Source organism: Candoia aspera, chromosome 10 (assembly GCF_035149785.1).
Source record: "Candoia aspera isolate rCanAsp1 chromosome 10, rCanAsp1.hap2, whole genome shotgun sequence".
Lineage (NCBI taxonomy): Eukaryota > Metazoa > Chordata > Lepidosauria > Squamata > Boidae > Candoia > Candoia aspera.
In genome coordinates, this window is record NC_086162.1 from 10,775,276 (window position 1) to 10,794,033 (window position 18,758).

Genomic DNA, 18,758 nt, shown 5'->3' on the forward strand with positions numbered 1-18,758 from the left:
AGACAGGAAACATGACTAGATAAGCTAATTCTACTTTATTGCAAAGGTACATTGACAGAATCTTGCAAGTCTGAAAGTACAAATCTCCCACAGTCACCTTTACAGCTCGAGAACTTAGGGAGGGTCCCTTCTGAGCCTCTTTCTTCACCCATTATGCAGCTGCGGGCTATGCCGTCTCTTATCTGACCATTCTCTTGGCAGTATCTCTTCGCTCCTCTGTCAAGGTCTTTCTCACATCCCATTACATCTTTTGTTTTATATTAAAAAAAATCAAAATTACTCCTCCCTTTTTTATGAATATATGAAAACTTTACAGTGCTATGGATTCAGTTCCAAAAAGGGTCTTCAAAACCCACGATAGGCAGAATCTCGTGAAAAGACACGGCTGTTTTAAAAAACTGCAGAGAGGTGCTATGTTTGTGCTCCAGTGGTAGGGGAACCACAGTGCAGACATTTTTCAATAGACTCAGAAGGATTATGAATGATGTGCCCTATTTCCAGTTCAATGATAGAATTCTGGCAACCATGACAATTTGCCCCAGAGACTTTGCCCTGGAAAGTGCAAGCACAAAGTTCCTTAGCACCAGAGGTCTTTCTCTTCTGGCCACTAGCATGAAGGCTTGTGATTCACAAAATGCCTGCCGTAGCAAACCTGGTCTATCAGAAAACTTGTACTTATCAGAAGACAGATTAAAGCTTTGACACTCAGACATCCAAATGTTTAAGCTCTTGCTTCACGTACATTCTATAGAGATTTTCTCTCACAACATCATGCCAGGATTGTATATTCCTTCTTCCTACCCTGCAAGGTAGTTGGAAAGGAACTATCTTCACAACCCAGCTTCATAATTGTAAATAACAGCTTTAGACCATGATAGTCCTTCCTTCTCTGGTTGCTGGAATGCAAGTTGGAAAAAGGATGCTATCAAGATAGCTGCTGCCTAGAATCTACAGTAAGTATCTATGTTGTTTTCCTGCTATATTTTACTTTAAAGTGCAAGGAAATTCCCTAAGGATTGCACACAAACGTACATCCCGCCCCCCCAACTTATTTTGGTTCCTTCACTCACAATTAAACTCAGCCCTTTCTTAAGGCCTTGCTGTGATCCTGGTGGAATGAGAGGCATATTTAAGGAAACTCAAAACGTTTCTAGGCAGCAGGTGCTTCCTAAAGAAAAGGAGCCTTCACAGCAGGAGATCTTGGCAAAATATCCATCATCATGAAGAGCAATTCTGCAGAATGTCCAGCATCTGGAGAGCCATTTTGTATCAAGGGTGCTTTCTATCCCTTCAAAGGAAGGGGGGGGAACTAATCCAGAAGATGCCCCAAAACAATTTGGGGGGTGGGATTTCTTGCCTAGAGGCTAGACTTTGCCAGGGGACTATCCAGAACCACGGAGTCACCAACGCCTTCCAGAAGATTATCCCACTGGTCAAAATCTTCTTTGAGTTCTAGATGGAGAAATGGAAGAGTTATGCACCTAGAGGCTATGGTGCTGAGCTGTAAAGACTATTATTACCATCGTCACCATTGTTGAGTCTTCAAGCACATTATGCAGTGAAGTTTCTGCTAGAGGGGATACAGCACCTTTTTAGGCAGGTGGCCTATCTGGAATGTTGAGAGCATATTGTGACTCTTTCTGGAAATAGCACGGAACGTTTTGCCCATTCATAAAAAAAGTTGTTGTAGCATGCAGAATAAGCACACCCACTTAGGAGAAGGCAAACTGGTGAAATTGGCTCTCCTCAGTCCCCACCCCGAATGCTCTCCACCCACCTAGCTTACTTTGCCTTTTGTCTGGTGGGTGTCTTGTTATTTATAGGGTGATGTCTCTTTTAGAGTAATAAACAACTTTCACAAGATGGACTTACGGAGATGTTTTTGTAAGAAAGCAAGAGCAGCCTGGTTGGTGATGTTCAGGCCTTCATAGGGATCGATGGTACCTCTTGTCCTGAAGACCCTGTTGACAAGATTCCCTGCAAAGAAGGTGAAATCCGTCTGACTCTGGTGGACAGTACCCCTAGGAGGAAAAGGATATAAAGATGAAAAGTGGCAAAAATCACAGAAGAACAGGATCCAATGGATCCCCAGGTCCAAAGGTGGGACATCTCACAGATTTAGCGATCAAGAAAGTTCATTCCAACCCCTTCTGCGCAATGAAAGAACTTCACACAGGACGCCATTTAGAGTATCAGAAGATGTTGTGAAATCCAGTAGCTGAGAGGCTTGAAATAGGACTTAACAATCTGAAATGTTCAACTTTTCTCTGGCCTCGGCATGAAACTCCCAGTTGGAAGGCAGTCTAGCTTCCTAGTATTTGCCTGGGGGAGCAATGGTGGGATACTGCCTTATGTCCATCTCTGGTGCTTTATGAAACAAAGAAAAACATCACAGCAGTAGCAGACAGCCCCTTCACCATGCTAGCAGTAAAGTTCTTTGGGAACGATGGATAGACCAGACAAAACACTGGTCTGATTTAGCAGAGTTTAAAGGAAAAAAAGAGAAAGTGGCGTGTTTTTCTCATCTTCACACAACCACCCATTGTCTGCTGATGAAAGAACCCTACTTGGGATTTTTGAACGAGGGTCTCTTACTGTTCAACAAGATGACAGCGGTTCTTTTTTTCTTCCCTTTTCTTTGAAAACGAGCAAAAAAAGCCTTGCTACTGCTATTTTAAGAAGCAGACCTGATGCTTCCATTGCACTCCTGGCTGAAACAAGCCTCAAAACCACTCTACGGAGTGTCATCCTTCAGGCACCGGAAGACACAAACACACACACACACACCACCATCTGGTAACGTCTCCCTTTCAAAAGCTTTCAATCTTAAGGGACTGGTTTTGCACTCTCCCAAAATTGCACCTCCAAAGCCAAACTGATATTCTAATTCTGTGCTATGCCAAACCCCAAATTAATTTTATATCACTTATTAGGGAAGAGGCGATCTCGCTGGAAACAATGAGGCAACCTCTTTGCTTTGCTAATCCATGCTGTTCTTTGTTGTTTACCATATTTTCCTACTTACTCCCCCGTTTTCCCTAAATGGTCCCTCCTCCTCCTCAGTTCAGATCTCACCATATTTTTAATTCCCCCCCTCCCCCCCTACTCCTTCCACATGTCATGTCTGCTTAGATTGCAAGCCTGCAGGCAGACACTGTTTGTCTAATCTGTGAATGACACCTACGTTGGGTGTATATTCACTACTACTACGGAAAGGCGCTGATCACCGTTGGAGACTGCGCAGACTCACAGGATTGTTATGATCTTGCTTTCCCTGCTGGTGGTGGTGATTTTTTTCATTTTGGCCACGCTTTCTGCAGTCTGAAACGACTCTGTGTTGATAAAAAGAACTGGCTTGGTCACTTTTGGGAAGACCGAATTCTCCAAGGGGAACATCCACGCGTCAAGGGCAACAGCACACCTGCAGGGGGAAATAAGTGCATGGCATGTGGGCAAGCAGGACACCAGAACCTTGGGTCCCCTCATAGTAATTTATTGCTCTTTGAGGTTGCCACTTCCTTAAAAAAAAAAAAAGAAATCCCTTTAAAGCAACTTTGGAAGATACTCACTTAAACTGAGCTTCTTTAACAAGGGCTAACACAGACGTTGCTCCTCCGAAAGAGTGGCCCATGACAACTGCTTTGGTCAGGTCCACGTTGTCCTGCAATGGATGGGGAGAGGGGTTTAAGGAAGCCACCTCCTAGATGTCATGACCCAACAATCTCACAAGTGTGCAATGCTGGAAGGCTCCAAAGGTAAGGTTGAAACCTGCAATTCCCTAGTTACTGGGAACCACAGCTCAGCAAGCCCAGCCAGCTGCCCAGTAGTGGGGAATGCTGGGAGCTGTAGTTTAGGGAAACCCCAGACTGGCCATCCACCTACAAGAACAAGGGGAGGTCTAGGAGTCTATCAATGATAGGATCTCTCATTTTTATGGAAGAGAGAAAACCATTGTATCCCAAACCCATTTCAATCTCCCCACAGGAAAAATTCAGAGCATTACACTACAAGAATTCTGGAAGGCATCAGGTCTGTGAAGGCTGAGGCACATCTCCTAGCTGTCAATACTGTACTAACAATTCCCAGTAGTAAACATGAATGCACAATTCCTTTAGTGCACGTTTACATGCGCATGTGCACAAGTAAATACACTCCAAGTCAAACTCCAAAATGCTGCCTCTAAATTCCCTTTTATCTCCACCACTTCCTTTAGGAAATTATGGTTACTGTGGACAGGAGCGTGGGGGAGAACAGCGATGCTTTGATGTTACGCTGAGAGCCTTCTGTAGGTGCAACTACCATCTCCAGCATGGATGGTAACTTCAAGAATCCTGCTATAAGCAGCAGTAAAATGCTAAGGCAGCAGGAAAGGACCCAACATTAGCCCAGCATGATTTCCACTTGGTTGCAAAATCCAGCCATCGTCTTAGCATTTTGCATGTCTGAAACAGACCAGTGCATCTAGTGATATTACAGTCTGTTGGTGCATAGAGTGTTATATGAACATAGCTACTGGGTTTTATTAACCTGGATTTAATTTATTGTGCCGTAATATAGTTTAAAAATAAATCAAGAGAAGCGAGCTGTTGTGGAAACAGTAACTGGGGCTACTAAGCAGAGCATTGTTGAAATTTAGCTCATGCTGCCCCTGGCCAGCGTGGGTATTTGCCACGCTGGCTGCGGGCAATGAGGGTTGTCATCCGATGAATCTGGAATAGACGCGTTCAGGAAAGGCCACGTCATTTGTTATGGGGAAAATAGGAGGCAGGAGGTATGTTCAATGCCTTGAATTGACCAAATAAAAAAAAACAAAGCAGGGCTGAAATATAATAATTGTAATAATAACAAAAATAATGTGTCTCAATTTTCTACTAGTTCTGCTCCCATGTACTTTCCACATAGACAAGAGAGGTTTGCTCGGTATGAGAAGAACAGGTCTTGGCTCCCCCTGGTGGCTGAGAGTAAAATCACAGGATGCCTTTGGGAACTAGAGACCGAGGAAGCTGCAATGGGAACTGCCTGGGTTTATAAACTGGGGGGCTGCCAGGGGAGGGGGTGCAGAGCCCATAGAATTGTGAGCCCATCTCCTTAGGAGTGGCTCAGTCGATCCCTTCTGCTTTTCATTTCACTGCACGTGGGTGTGGTCTGAAGTTCCATGTTTCAGTTTTTACATGGTTTTGATATATAACGTTTAAGCCAATGGATTTAGGGTTACCAGATATCTGAACAGGCAAAGGAGGACATGGACAATTGGAAGGGAGGACAAATGGGAAAAAGAAGACACACTAACTGCTTCACTTTCTTGGCATCCAAAACAAAAATTACAGTGAAAAACTGCCAAAAAAAAAAGTACTTAGGTCTACATGTATATGAAATTACTTTTTCTAGCATCAGAAGGACTGGTTTTTCACTCCCAGGAATGTGCTAGAGCCAGTTAGGAGGCAAAAGCCTTCAGTGTGTAATTGATTAAGGTCTTGTCAATTTCAGGCAGCAGACTTAGGGTGATCCTTGCTTAACAACCATTTGTTTAGCCAGGGTTTTGAGTTAGGACAGTGCTGGAAAAACTGACTTGCGACTGGTCCTCACATTTATGACCATCACAGCATCCTGTGGCTATATGATGGCCATTTTCAACCTTCCTGGGCAGCTTCTGGCAAGCAAAATCAATGGGGAACCGCGTGATTTGTTTAACGACCATGTGGTTTGCTTAACCCTGCAGTGATTCATTGAACGGCCACCGCAAAAAAGGTCATAAAATCGGTCAGATTTGCTTAATGACCACTTCACTTAGCAACCAAAATTCTGGTCCCAATTGTAGTCGTTAAGTGAGGACTACCTATAATCAACCAATTAAGGTCACAGAGGTGAGGTTAGCACTTATTAGGGAAACCCTTGTTCCAGAGGAAAGCTGCTCAGGAAGAGAGAGCTTGTTAGATACTCAAAAAGCTGGACAATATTTGATTGTAAGGCTGCGTCTGTTCTCTTTTTGCCAGATATCTGGTAACCCTATCTGAACTGCTTTTTAAGAAATGGGGGGAGGGGGGTAAGCGCATAAAAAAGATGCAAGCTTCTTTGCCACAAAGGTAGGCAAGCAAGTCAGCTTCAGTCCTCCCATCTATAAAATGGGAACAAAAGCAAGCTATCTCAAACACTCAGGAAAATACATTTCCGACGCAAGACAGAAAAAGCATTCATAGTACTTAATCTTTAAAGATGGTCTCCAAAATACAGGTAGTCCTTGCTTAACGACCATTTGTTTAGCAACAGTTTGGACCTCCAACAGCGCTAAAAACCAACTTGCAACCAGTCCTCATACTTATGACTGTTGCAGCGTCCCCAGAGTCACATGATCATGATTCTGGCTCTTGGCAACTGGTTTGTGTTTACGACTGTCACAGCATCCTGTGGTCACACGATCACCATTTGCAACCTTCCCAGTTGGTTTCCGGCAAGTAAAATAATTGGGGAATTGCGTGATTCACTTAACAATCACGTGGTTCACCTAAAGACCGCAGTGATTTGCTTAACGACCGCCGCAAAGAAGGCTGTAAAATCGGGTCAGATTCACTTAATAACTGCTTTGCTTAGCAACTGAAATTCTGGCCCCAATTATGGTTAAGTGAGGACTGCCTGTACCTGCCCATTAGAAATATGGCTGCAATATCTGTGGGGGGAGTGGGGTGTCCAACAGGCCCGTCTGACGAAAGCAGCCTTGCATCAGGTGACATGAGCCCCACCTCTTTTCTAGGTCTGCTAAGACATCCTGCGCATGCTCGAAAGGGGCGGAGCCTGCGGTGCAATGGCAAATGCTGCCTTTGTCATTTGGATCCCCTTGCGTGCATGAGCCTGGCGTATTTACCTTCAGGGCAGAGAGGTCAAAATCAGTGCGCAGGAGGTTCACGACGGCCTTGCCGCTGTTGATGCTTCGGATCAGCTTGAGTCCCTGTATGCACTCGTTGGCTCTTTGATGGAGCTGCAGTGAAGAATTTAGAATTACACTCTTGTTCCTCAACTCTCCCTCTCTCTCACCCAGGGGTAAGCCCAACATCACAGCAGGATGCAAAGAGAAATCAGATAGTTTGATGAAGTTTGTCATATTCAAGACCAGCTTAAGGGACCTGGCTGTCTGAGAGGGTTGAGGTGCAATACCTGCGGGTTTCGGAAACGAAACTCCTTCTGGTCTTTTGGGACCCCCCGGTATGTGAGCCATTCTTCATGCATCTGAGCCTCAGGGAAATCCGGGGCTTCCGGATCCAGCTTGCAAAAATAAGTAGCAGAAGCCGATCGGTCTCTGAAAAGAGCAGGCATCCTGAGCGTCAGCTTGGGGTAGAACAGATGGGAAAGCAAAGAAGAACAGGAATCTCCTTCAGCAACTCAACTTTTTCTAAGCTCCTGCTTGAAGCCAAATGTTTTTCAGTGTGCCATTAAAAACTTTACTCAGTCTTCCTTTGGGTCTATGTGACAACCCTTTCCTGGAAACAAGCCATGATCTAATCTTAGCTTCATGTTGCTGTAATCCTGAAATCAAAGAGTAATCCAAGAAAGGGTTTCTAGAACTTGCATCCAGGCCTAGGTCGGGTAATCCAGACTGAAATGAGCTGAGCTTCAAAACTGACTGGCCCAGCTCCCCTCTTCTTCCGTTGTGCAACCGTGAGAGCAATGGCTTGAAAAGTGTGGCCACTTCTATCAAGAAACTGAATTCTAGGACAGGAATAAATGCAGTGCATTTTTAAAAACCATAAATGCATGAATCTGCTCTTAGAATGCCTTCTCCAAAGGGATTCAGTCTCACCTGTGCTCAAGGGCCATCACCAAAAACCCTCGAGAAGCCATCTCAACACAGATGGCGGAGTATACGGTTCTGAAAACGGAAGGAGAAAGAAGGTAATTGGAACAGAGGCATGCTGCTTCTTTTAAATTATTTGGTTGTGAAACAAACACATCAGCAAAGATAAAAGAAAAAATAATGGGGGCAGAAGTGTCTGCAGGGTATGGTAACAAAAATCAAGATGGCGGTTGTGATGGTGCAACTCAAGTGCCACCTGGGTTTTAAGGGGATTAAGGTTAAGTCAGTTCTAGGGTTTCCCCCAGAGTCTGAGCATCCTCTATTTTTCAAACTTGGCAACTTTAAGATGTGTGGACTTCAACTCCCAGAATTCATCGAAGTCCACACATCTTAAAGTTGCCAAGTTTGAAAACACTGCTCTAGCTCTAAGCGAAAGGAAACTACTGTACGGCACCCGTTTTCAGCAACTGCGGTCAGAGGCAGTTCCGGGGGTTTAAAAGCACTTCAGGCAGGAGGTCTGAAGAAGATCTCTTGGGAAGGCTCCAAAGATGAGGCCAGTCGGTCTGAAACTTCCCTGTTCAAGTTTCTAGCCAGACAGGTTTCAACCCTGACATTTACCACCTCCCCTGAAACACTCAGCAGTCTGAGCCTTGGCCACTTCTTCCCTCTCCCCACATCCCCTTTTGATTTGCTCAGCTCCAGCATGGATAGTTGCTTAACCTGTTTTCCCTCCTTTTAAAAAGAAAAAAATCTCTCTACACCTGCATCCATCGCCCTTTCCTTCCCTTCTTCAACCCACAACATGCAGGGGCTGCTGGTCTTTCTCTCCAACCTACCCAGAGCTCCAGAGATGGACATTTTATTTCTTCTGGAGGCCACCTGACTCCCAAAAGACTCTGGGTGGCTTACATTACACACAGAGACACCTCCCCCCGGCAATAAAAAGCACGTGCACGCAGAAGAGAAAGACAGCCAAATAGACCCCCAGCCAGCAAAACAATGGCTCAGCATCCACCTGAACCCCAGGCCTGGGAGCAGAGCCATATTTTCAAGCCATGTTTTCAGTGACTTCTGAAGCAGCTGTAAGAGGGGAGCCCTACAAATCCCCAGGCAGATGTCCCACAAAAGCCAAAAGGGGAGCAGCAAATGAGCTGCATATGTAGAGTTATTTTACTGGCACGTATCGGGGGACACATCTGGGGTGGCGGGAGGCTGCACTTCTTAATGCTTCATGGGAGGACTGAAGACTTAGAGGCTGGGGTGACAATCCAGCGTGGCCCAGCTTCCATCCTCCCTCTGGGTTGTAGCTCCACTACTCCTGTTTCGGGGAGAGGGATTGACTGCATTATTAAATCAGAAGATTGCATGCTAGGATATAGGGAGGAAAACCTGCCACCCACTTTTGGCAACCTGGAGAAGAGATCAAGCCTTCTGCTACAGAGTGGATGAGAGTCATACAGGATCCCCTGGGAGATTTCCATGAATGTCACTTGGGGATCCTAAACTCACATACAAGTAGTCCTCACTTAAGCACAATAGGGACCAGCAAATTGGTTGTTAAGTAGTGCGGTCATTAAGTGAGTCACCACGGGACCAGACACTATTTTATGACCAATTTACAATGGTTGTTAAGTGAATCCAGCTTCCCCAATGGATTTTTTTGCTGGAAATGGGCAAAAAAAGCTCGCAAGTCGCGATCACGTGACCACAGGATGCTGCAACTGGTTGTCAATACAAGCTGGCTGCCAAGTGCCCGAATTGTGATCACATGACTGTGGGAGTGGTGTGATGGTTTCTGCAGGAGTGGTGTGAGTACAGGTCGTAAAGCACTTTTCCCAAGGTCATTGTAATTTTGGACCATCATTAAACGGACGGCTGTTAAGCCAGGACTACCTGTACACACACCAGCATCCTCATTCCTGGCTTTTCTGAACTGGTCAGCTTTCTACCCCACCTGCAAAGACTCACCGAAAGGCTCCTAGCCCATGGGAGAATACGATCAATGGATATTTGTGGGAACTGGCTCTAAAAGGCGCATCCCAGCTCACGGGGATCCTACACGATCCTGCAAAAATGAACAGCACATGCGAAAGCAAAGGGTCACAAAAGATGTTACGGGCTCTCATGCGTTGTAAAAGAGTGACTTCACAGCCAAGGCAGTTATTGAGAAATTTCTAACCCACCTCCCTCAAGGCAAGAAACACGCTTGGTTTTAAGAAGACATGTGAGCCACCAAAGACATTTCATAGGAAACACCAAGGCATAAATAAGGGAATAAAGACTGTATTAAAGGAGAAGTAAAGCAAGATGTTGACATCGTATGACCTTTTCAGTTTGAGCAAGGCCTAAAAAACACAGGTGGAGAGGAAGATTGTGGTTCAGTATGCACAAACTGTGCAGTGAAAGGACAAAGAGCTGTACAACTGGAAGCCAGAAGTGGTTTCCCATCAATTAGCAAAAATACTGCATTAGTGACAGATAACAAGACTCTGATGCAGAGATGTCCAGGAGGGAAACATATCAACACACACACACAGACACACTTTAGATTTAAATAGTACATTCTGAGTTAGGCATTGTCTTCTCAAAGACACGGCGCAGAATTAAGCTAATTGGCTAATTTAGTTCATCCATTTAAAGCATATTTTTAAAACATCATCAAGCATCTACCTTTAGATGCCCAAAAAAATATGAAGTATTTGGGGGAGACATAATCGAGATTATGACCCCCACATTTATGGGACAACAGATAATATTAGCAATGAAGCCATGCTGTTGAAAAAGTATAAAAGTGATTTATTACGATTTGGTGTGGTCTTTTGCAATGAACTGCAGGTTCCATATTGCAGGGCAGTGGGACCACAGAATATATTGGTGTTGTCTGAGGAAGTGTCCCAATCTCAGGATTGATTAGGCCCGTGTTTCTCAACCTTGGGGGCGTTAAGATGTGTGGACTTCAACTCCCAGAATTCCCCATTCCCCGGTCCACACATCTTAAAGCCGCCATGGCTGAGAAGCACTGGGCTAGGCACAAGAACAGCTGTGGGGCCCACAGACTCTCTCACTGGGTAACTCATGAGCCACCAGTCATCTTACCAAACGTGACGCTAAGAAGTGGTGCAAACCATTTCCTATTCAAGCTCATGTAGTCAGCTAGTCCGGAATAATATTCGTAGCGAGGAATCCAGGAGGGCTGCTCGGCCTCATCCCGAGGAACACAGGGGTAGAACAGGCGGAAGAAGAGGCCCTATGGAAAAGAAGGGTCAAGTTAGCATGCACCCCGACCCATCTTTGGCAGATACCAGCCTTTCTCCCCTCCGGCCCCTCAGAACTGCCTCTCAGAACGTCTGTGCTCCGCCACCTCCTTTAGGCCCCTCGAATCCTTCTTTAATGCCTCTTTTCTTGCCCCAGCCCCTCATCTTCCCCTGCCCCACTGCAGCGCCGATACTTTTGCAGATGAGCACAGACAGTATTGCTAGATGCAGTGGGAGACAATAACACACAATAACCGTAGACACAGAACAGGCAGATGTAGGGTATATTAGAGACTCTTGAAGTAGTACTGTGAAGGAAAATTAAGAGAGAAAAATCTGGGCTCAGTTCTAAGTTTTGGTCAGCTCAAGGTTCCTGAGGTGTTCCATTTGCGGAGATTCCAATTCTCCGGCTGATAAGTGCCAGTTTCATTCATTGGATAGTCCCATTTGTGGCCATTCTTTCCATTCTATTGGCCAGGCTGTACCTGAGTAGACTGACACACCTTTTCTCCTGATGGCTCCTCCTGGGAAGCAGTAAAGAAGCTTTTTCAACTTCCTCCACTTCCCCATGCCAAAAGGTTACATGCCAACAGGTTTTCTCATCAATTGCAGTGACTTAACATCACTCCACGGTAACACTCATATCTGCCTTCCCTAGTGTGGTGTGGATTGCAATTCCTGGAATTCTTCAACTAGAGCCCCAACATATCTCATGGGCACCAGTCTGGGCTGAGAGGAAGGAATTGGCCCAAAGCTCCCCAGGGAGCTTCTGTGGCTGAAGGGGGACTAGAACCTGGATCTCCCCACTCCTAGTCCAGCACCTTCCCCACTATACCACCCAGGATCTTGGGCTGAGAGGAAGGGGCTGGCCCAAAGCCAAGCCACAGGGAGCTTCGGTGGCTGAGCAGGAACTGGAACCTGGGTTTCTCCATGCCTAGTCCAATGCTGTTCACACCCCATAGCACAAGTCTTCTCCAAACATTGAGGAGCTGTGTGTTTGTTGTTCACTGATTCATCTGTATCTGAGCAGACACACATATAATTGATGTACGGGAAACTAGTATATTTGTCTATACAGGCAGTCCTTGCTTAATGACCACTTATTAGTGACCATTTGAACTTAATGAGTGGTACTTGTGACCAGTTCTTTTAGTTGCAGCCACTGCAGTGTCCCTGCAGTCACGGGATGATGATCTGGGTGCTTGGCCGCTGGCTCACAATTACGATGTCACAACGTCCTGTGGTCATGTAATTGCCATTTGCAACCTTCACTGCCAGCTTCCAACAAGCAAAGTCAACGGGGAAGCCAGCAGGAGGTCGCAAATGTGACATCGCACTTAACAATGTTGCAGGATTCACTTAACAACGGCAACCAGAAGCGCCGTAACTGCCATCATTAAGCGGCACAGTCACATTATGTTGCGCTTAGCGACAGAAATTTCAGTCCCAACTGCTGTTGTTAACCAGGGACTACCTGAACCAAGATAAAAAATCTCCTGTGGAATATGTAAGGTGTTATAGAGTAGCTAGGAGTTGTCCATAGAAAACCTGCTAATTGCACCATAACAGGCATAGATTATTTTGGCCCTGTCATTTTCTAGATCTCAATTCCAAATGTTTAAGTTCAATTAAGGATTTATCAAAGCTGCATGATGATATTGCCAGGGGTGAGAGGCTACAGTATGTCAGATCAGAATCAATTTGACTCTCAGGTCCATGGCTAAGAATTCACCATGAATTTGATTTGGAAGATTACTTTTCATGGAATCCATTCTGTGGAGGAACTCACTTTATCTTCTGGATGGGGAGGAAAGAGGCAGCAAACTATGGAAACATCAAACCCGATTTCTGTATTTACTTGCATATACCAGTCCATTCTCAAAGACATGAGAGCCTTAAGCAGACAGAGAGAGAACAAGAGGGAGGGATGGAGATAGGCTACTGTTTCCTGGGCCAGAGTATTTCAGCACATCATTCTGAAAGATGGTCAAGATGGAGCAATTAACAAATTGTTGCCACTGCTTCTTCAAGATAGTTACAATACACTTGTTGGCTTAATAGGATGAAGGCTCCAACAAGTTAGGGTTGTCCTTATAATTTGGAGGGGTTTATTCTGACTGCATCATGGATGTTTTAATCTCTTGTACTGTGCTGTGAATCCTTAGTTGATTCAGCAGGTGACAAATGTAATAAATAAATAAAACCAGCATTTTGAGAGTATATTGTGAGCCTTCTCAAAAAAAAAAAAAAAGGCACTTGCTTATTTACCAAGTGGCTGTCATGATGAGCCTTAGCCAGTCACAAAACATTTGTTTACCACAAAGCAAAACCACTCCTTGCTCAAACATGTTCGTATCTTCCTTCATGCAGGTGTTTGGTACCTCTCACCATTTTTATCTTCTAAGAAAGCCAATGTGTAGAAGCAGTGTTGCTCTTGCGGAAAAAAAAAAAGATGCCAGCAAAGGTTGGCCCTTTGTTTTGCAAGGCAATCTCTACGGCACATTAGGTACATTGCTCTTCCTTAATTCCTTAAACACAGACGTAGATAAAAATCAGGAGAAAGCATATGACGCACATATATATTCAAAAAATGTAAAGTTACCAGTGTTAGAACTATTATCTTGTACAATTACACAATAATTAAAAAGCAGAAGAAAAAAACGGGGAACACTTGAGTCAGTTCAGGGTTGGAATGTACCAACAAGCAAAAAACAAAAGTAGTAAAAAGGAATGCAATTTCCAAAAAGTACAATATAATTTAAATTGGGGGATTTGCAAACTCAAATAATTAACATTGCTTTTAAGTGCTAATCAGTGCAGGGGTTGGTCCGAACAAGGGAAGCAGTAGGATCAGTTTAAAGCAGCCTTTCTCAACTTTTTGATCCTGGAGGAACCCTTGAAATACTTTTCAGGCCTTGGGGAACCCCTGGCTCCAATATAGGCCAGAAGTCACAAGATGGTTATAGTTGTTTCATGTGTAGGCCCATATATATGCATTAACAGTGTTCTTAAACTAAAAATAAATAAAGAAGCTTACCTCTTTAATGTGAAGTTACCCAAATTTGAAATAATTTTTAAAATGTCGTGATCTCCCAGGGAACCCCTAGTGACTTCGTGCAGAACCCGAGGGTGCTATGGAACTCTAGTTGAGAAAGGCTAGTTTAAAGGCTACATATTATAAAAAGATAAAATAAACCCAAAGGATGCATTTAAAGGGTTATCCTTGTCTCTCTTTATTTTGTCTTGTTTTCTGTTTTGGTTCCTAGAATGTTTACAAAACAGATTGTATTTGTTTCCTTCCTTTTCTTTTTAATTAGTATCCACTTATAATGACCTCAGTTTTCAGTCACTGGGGGTCTATTACTGAGCTGAAACAAAATCTCCATTTCTGATCCTGAGGATCACTCCCAGTTTCCATTTATTATAGCCATTAGCCAGCAAACTCCTGGCTAATGACAAGACCAAAAAAGACCAAAAACTAAAATAAAAAATAAACACACACCCAACATAGGGCACATTAGGCATTTAGACTTTAGGACAGCAGATGCCACATTACTATAGGAATTGCTCTGGTTCATAACATAAGGATCTTCCTCTTCAGATACTTGTTTTCTATTGATGCCCTTTTAGTTTACAAAAAGCCACCCCATTTGGGGGCAGGAAGCGATTCAGTTCAGGATCTGGATTGTGATTCTTCGTTCCCATTGCAATCCAGACAATGTCCACCAAGGAAGCAGCTTACAGCTGCTTTCAACAACCCACCGCTCTCCAGATGTGCCAAACTGTGAATCCCATTGAACGGCTTTGAGCCATGTCACTTGAAGGGTTATATTGAATTTACTGAAAGAGCGCGTGGTTCACGAAAGGCTGACTTAGTGCTAGGCCCTTCAAGGGTTTGCTTTCCAGTGAACCTTCCCTCAGAAGGAAAGTCATCTGGCCCTCTTAGTTACTGTGAGTCACCCGAGACAAACAATGTCAAGACACATGTACAAAACCACAGCCTTTTTACTTACATGAATAATCTGAAATAATTGCAGATTCAGCATTCACACCCAGCCTGGTACCAACACAATCAGAGTCTTTCTTCCACTGTTAACCCAAAACAGCCATTTTTCTAGGCTGTAGCAGAAGATGACATCATGAGGACCAACTGATCTCCTTTACAAATTGTTATTTAACTTTGGAATCATTCCTTGCTTATTTTTTCTTTCTTCATGATACTTTCTTACCCTCTGTGTTGTATCACATTGACCGTGTGGTACACAAGGCCTTTTTTTCCCCTCTCTCCTTGATTATATGGATGGAACTTAAAAGCATACTAAGAGATAATTAGGCTCTTGTTCAGTGGACCCTAATTATCAGTTAAGATTTTAATTCTAAAACATATGCTTCTAGGAAGTACACCCCATTAAACCCAACAGGTTCAATTCTAAATAAAGCCTGACACTTTCAATCATGATGCATCAAAATCAAGGGCTATCTTTTGATAGAAATTAATCAAACTATTTTTCTTTCATTCATTCATCTCATACCCACCCAGCACAAATCACCCCATATACATGGTCCTGTTTGCACCTAACCAAGACATTATGTGGTTTGTTTGAACCTAGCCAGCTGTGGCTTCTTCAGACTACCATTAAATAAATCATGGGTTTGTTACTTGATGCATGACTACTAGTCTTTACAATAATCCCATATGAGAGGTCATGTCATGTCAATCCCATTTTGTCAGGTTGGGATTGGGACAAATACTGTATGTAATCATGATAGATTTTAACCTTCCTCTGTGCAACATCTCTCCCCTTTCTCTTCTTAAGGCTAAACATTCCCAATTATTTCAATCTCTTCTTGTAGAATTGAATTTCTAGTCCCCAGGTCATCTTCAGTGTTCTTCTCTAAACTTCTTCCTGTTCCTTGAATTATTTTAAAAATGTGTCTGGAACTAAAACCAACACCCCAAGTGCTGTCTGACCAACAGAGAATAAATCTGCATTATTAAGTCTTCTGAGCTGTACATTCCCGAAGGAGGATGATAAGGTTTTGCTATCCCTTAAGTCCTAAGTCCTGCCAAATCTGGAAAGCCTTGCCTCTGAATCCACATGGGAATGGCTGCAATGCTATGGATACTTGGGAGCAAGTGAAGACAGAAAGCAGATGGGCTTCTATCAGAGATGCTCTAGCGCAGTGCTTCTCAATCTCAATAACTAGAAAATGATATTCTCCAGCTGGCTAGGGAACTCTGGGAGTTGAAATCCAGACATTTTATAGTTGCTGAGATTGAGAAATGCTGCTTTAGTGGAAATTGCACTGAGCAGCAGTTGGGACTAATGACCTCTAAGACCACTTCCAACTCTACAATTCTATGAACACCCAGCAGAACTGCTAAGTAAAGAAATAGTTGTGCCTAAGTATAGTAGAGAAACTCTGGATCAATCTGCCCTGTGCAGGGACAGTTTCCTGAACAGACACGTCCCTTCCTTTAGGTCAGCAATACAGTACTTAAATTAAATTGGCATTCCTCAACTCTGAAGAGCACAAACACTAGCACATTTCACAGTCCTCCCAACAGCTGTTCCTGAAGATAAAAGAGGAGGGTTGGAGTTGATGTCGGACAAGAAAAGTTTGGGATTTTTTGAGCTTAAGGGAAAAACAAAAGGCAAATAACGGCAGCAACCAAAATATATAAAATTATGCCCTGCTTGACATAAGTGAGCAAATCTCCTACACGTTATGAAAATCCTGGGTCCTAGAGCGTAAAATACTAGAGCATATAGAAAAGATAAAAAGAAACATGCCTTCTCATACTACACACAGCTATGACATCCATTAGCGCAGGACTGTGTTTGTATAACATGTTAAACCAGTATTTCTCAACCTTGGCAACTTTAAGATGTTGGGAATTCTGGGAGTTGAAGTCCAGATATATTAAAGTTGCCAAGGTTGAGAAAAGTTTCATTAAATAATAACCCATTGCAACTGTGTTCACACAGACAACAAGCCTAAACCACCAACCACATAATTGCTTGAGAAGAAGGGCTGTTCAAAAAACCATCATTGTTTATTTGGTTTCAGTTTAGCCACTATGGCTGAACTAAACCACTGTGTCTGACTGAGTGCATTTGCCAAATTCAGCAGAAGTGACTGGCTTCCAATTTGGGTAGTCTGAACAAGGGATTAGCAATGTCATGGCTATTAATTGCAATGTCTATAAATCACTTTTAGGACCAGAGGTTCCTGGGAATCTGAATCTGCTAAGGACAATGGCTGGAGGGTGCTTCAATGGAGACCAAAAAGTTCCACAGCGCTTATTACAAGGAACCTGGGATTGACAACACATCACGAAGGTGGGAAGCAGAGAGGCTGGGAGGGTTCTCATCTTAACTAGCGATATCTTGACCTCTTAGTGACTTGCTGAGTTCACACACTGTGCTAAGCCATGGGTTAAACACAGCTTATTGGATAAACCCACACCGCAAGCTAATCACCCACACCGCAAGCTAATCATCCACACCGCAAGCTAAAATACGCACCCAGGGGCTGGGTTCACACAGTGTTCTAAGCCAAAGGCAACAACCCAACATACTGCCCGGTGCAAACCCGGGATAATGTAGGCATTCATTGAATTAGCCCTTCCTCCCACGTTCTGGTTGAGGCGAGAGCCCCATTCCCCAAACCCGGCCCTTTTAGCCGCGCAGCTTCCCCTTCCTCGGCGCCCTCGCGCACCTACCTTCAGGGTCTGGCCCACCATCACGTCGGTGCAACCGACCGGGTAGGCGCCTTTCCCGTGCGGCAAGCTCAGGGACTGGGTTACCCCCATCCTGGTAGCTTCGTCTTCTTCCAGGCACCTTTCAGACGATCTCCGAGAAAGGGGCAGCTCCGTTCCGCTTCCTCCTCTCGCTCTTCCCGGCCATTGGCTGGCGGTCGACCGATCTTTCTGCACCGAGCGAGGGAGGAGTCGGGAGGGACCGAAAGGAGGAAATCCCGAAGTTGTTTAGCCGAGAGAGGAAGAGCGGCGGAGCCAGCGGGCTTTGCGGAGTCAGGATCGCGCGTCCTGGGGCGCGGAGCGAAAGGTGTTCGCGCTGTGACAGCGCGGTTGGGTGGGAGTTGGTGTTCAGCACATCTGGGAAAGGGGGCTTGAGAAGGCAGCAGTATTGGGTTGAAACCCCACACCAGTGTTTCTCACCCTTGGGCATTTAAAGTGTGGATTTCAATTCCCAGAATTCCCCAGCCAGCATGCTGGCTGGGGAATTCTGGGAGTTGAAGTCCACACGGCTTAAAATGGCCATGGGTGAGAAACACTTTTCCTACACTGAAGCTTTACTTGAAACTCCCCAGACTACATATTGTGGGCCCTCTTCTGCCAGTGAGCTCCAGCTGGCTTCATTTCCTGCTCTGCTTGTGTGCATGTGCAAGCCTGTGTAAACAGGCATACCAGATCCCTGGGATTCCCACTCCCTCCATAAGACGAAATGGCTTGTGCACATAAATGCCTGAGTCCTCAGCTGTTGCCACATAAACAGTATTGGACTAGAGTTGGCCCCTTCCAACTCTCTCACTCTAAGATTCTCACGCCTGAATTCTGTATTTGATTTGTTTTTATCTCCACAGCTTACATTAAGCAGCCAGCCATTAGAAGGTGACCACCATAGTTCATGGCAGGGATGCCCAACTTTCAAGCCACTCAAGGGAGTCCACAAAGGTTGAACAGCGTGGAGTGT

General features: G+C 44.5%; 1 protein-coding gene across 1 annotated transcript; it reads right to left on the reverse strand.

Moving 5' to 3' along the window:
• Window positions 1-309: 309 nt before the first annotated feature.
• On the reverse strand, window positions 310-18,009 carry PAFAH2 (platelet activating factor acetylhydrolase 2). The gene is made up of 10 exons (XM_063311810.1): window positions 17,768-18,009; window positions 10,883-11,033; window positions 9,755-9,851; window positions 7,793-7,861; window positions 7,150-7,291; window positions 6,860-6,973; window positions 3,570-3,661; window positions 3,251-3,421; window positions 1,873-2,021; window positions 310-1,452 (listed from the first exon to the last, which is right to left on the reverse strand). The coding sequence occupies exons 1-10, from the start codon at window positions 17,855-17,857 to the stop codon at window positions 1,358-1,360; spliced, it is 1,170 nt and encodes a 389-aa protein (XP_063167880.1). The 5' UTR covers window positions 17,858-18,009; the 3' UTR covers window positions 310-1,357.
• Window positions 18,010-18,758: the final 749 nt, after the last annotated feature.

Bases quoted from the DNA above. Each gene is read 5' to 3' on its own strand.
- PAFAH2 (XM_063311810.1), bottom strand. From the start codon at position 17,857: ATGGGGGTAACCCAGTCCCTGAGCTTGCCGCACGGGAAAGGCGCCTAC. The intron at 6,974-7,149 runs GTATTGCACCTC...TCTTCACTGCAG, and splicing joins TTCGTTTCCGAAACCCGCAG to CTCCATCAAAGAGCCAACGA. The intron at 1,453-1,872 runs GTAAGTCCATCT...TTCTCCATCTAG, and splicing joins TTTCTTACAAAAACATCTCC to AACTCAAAGAAGATTTTGAC.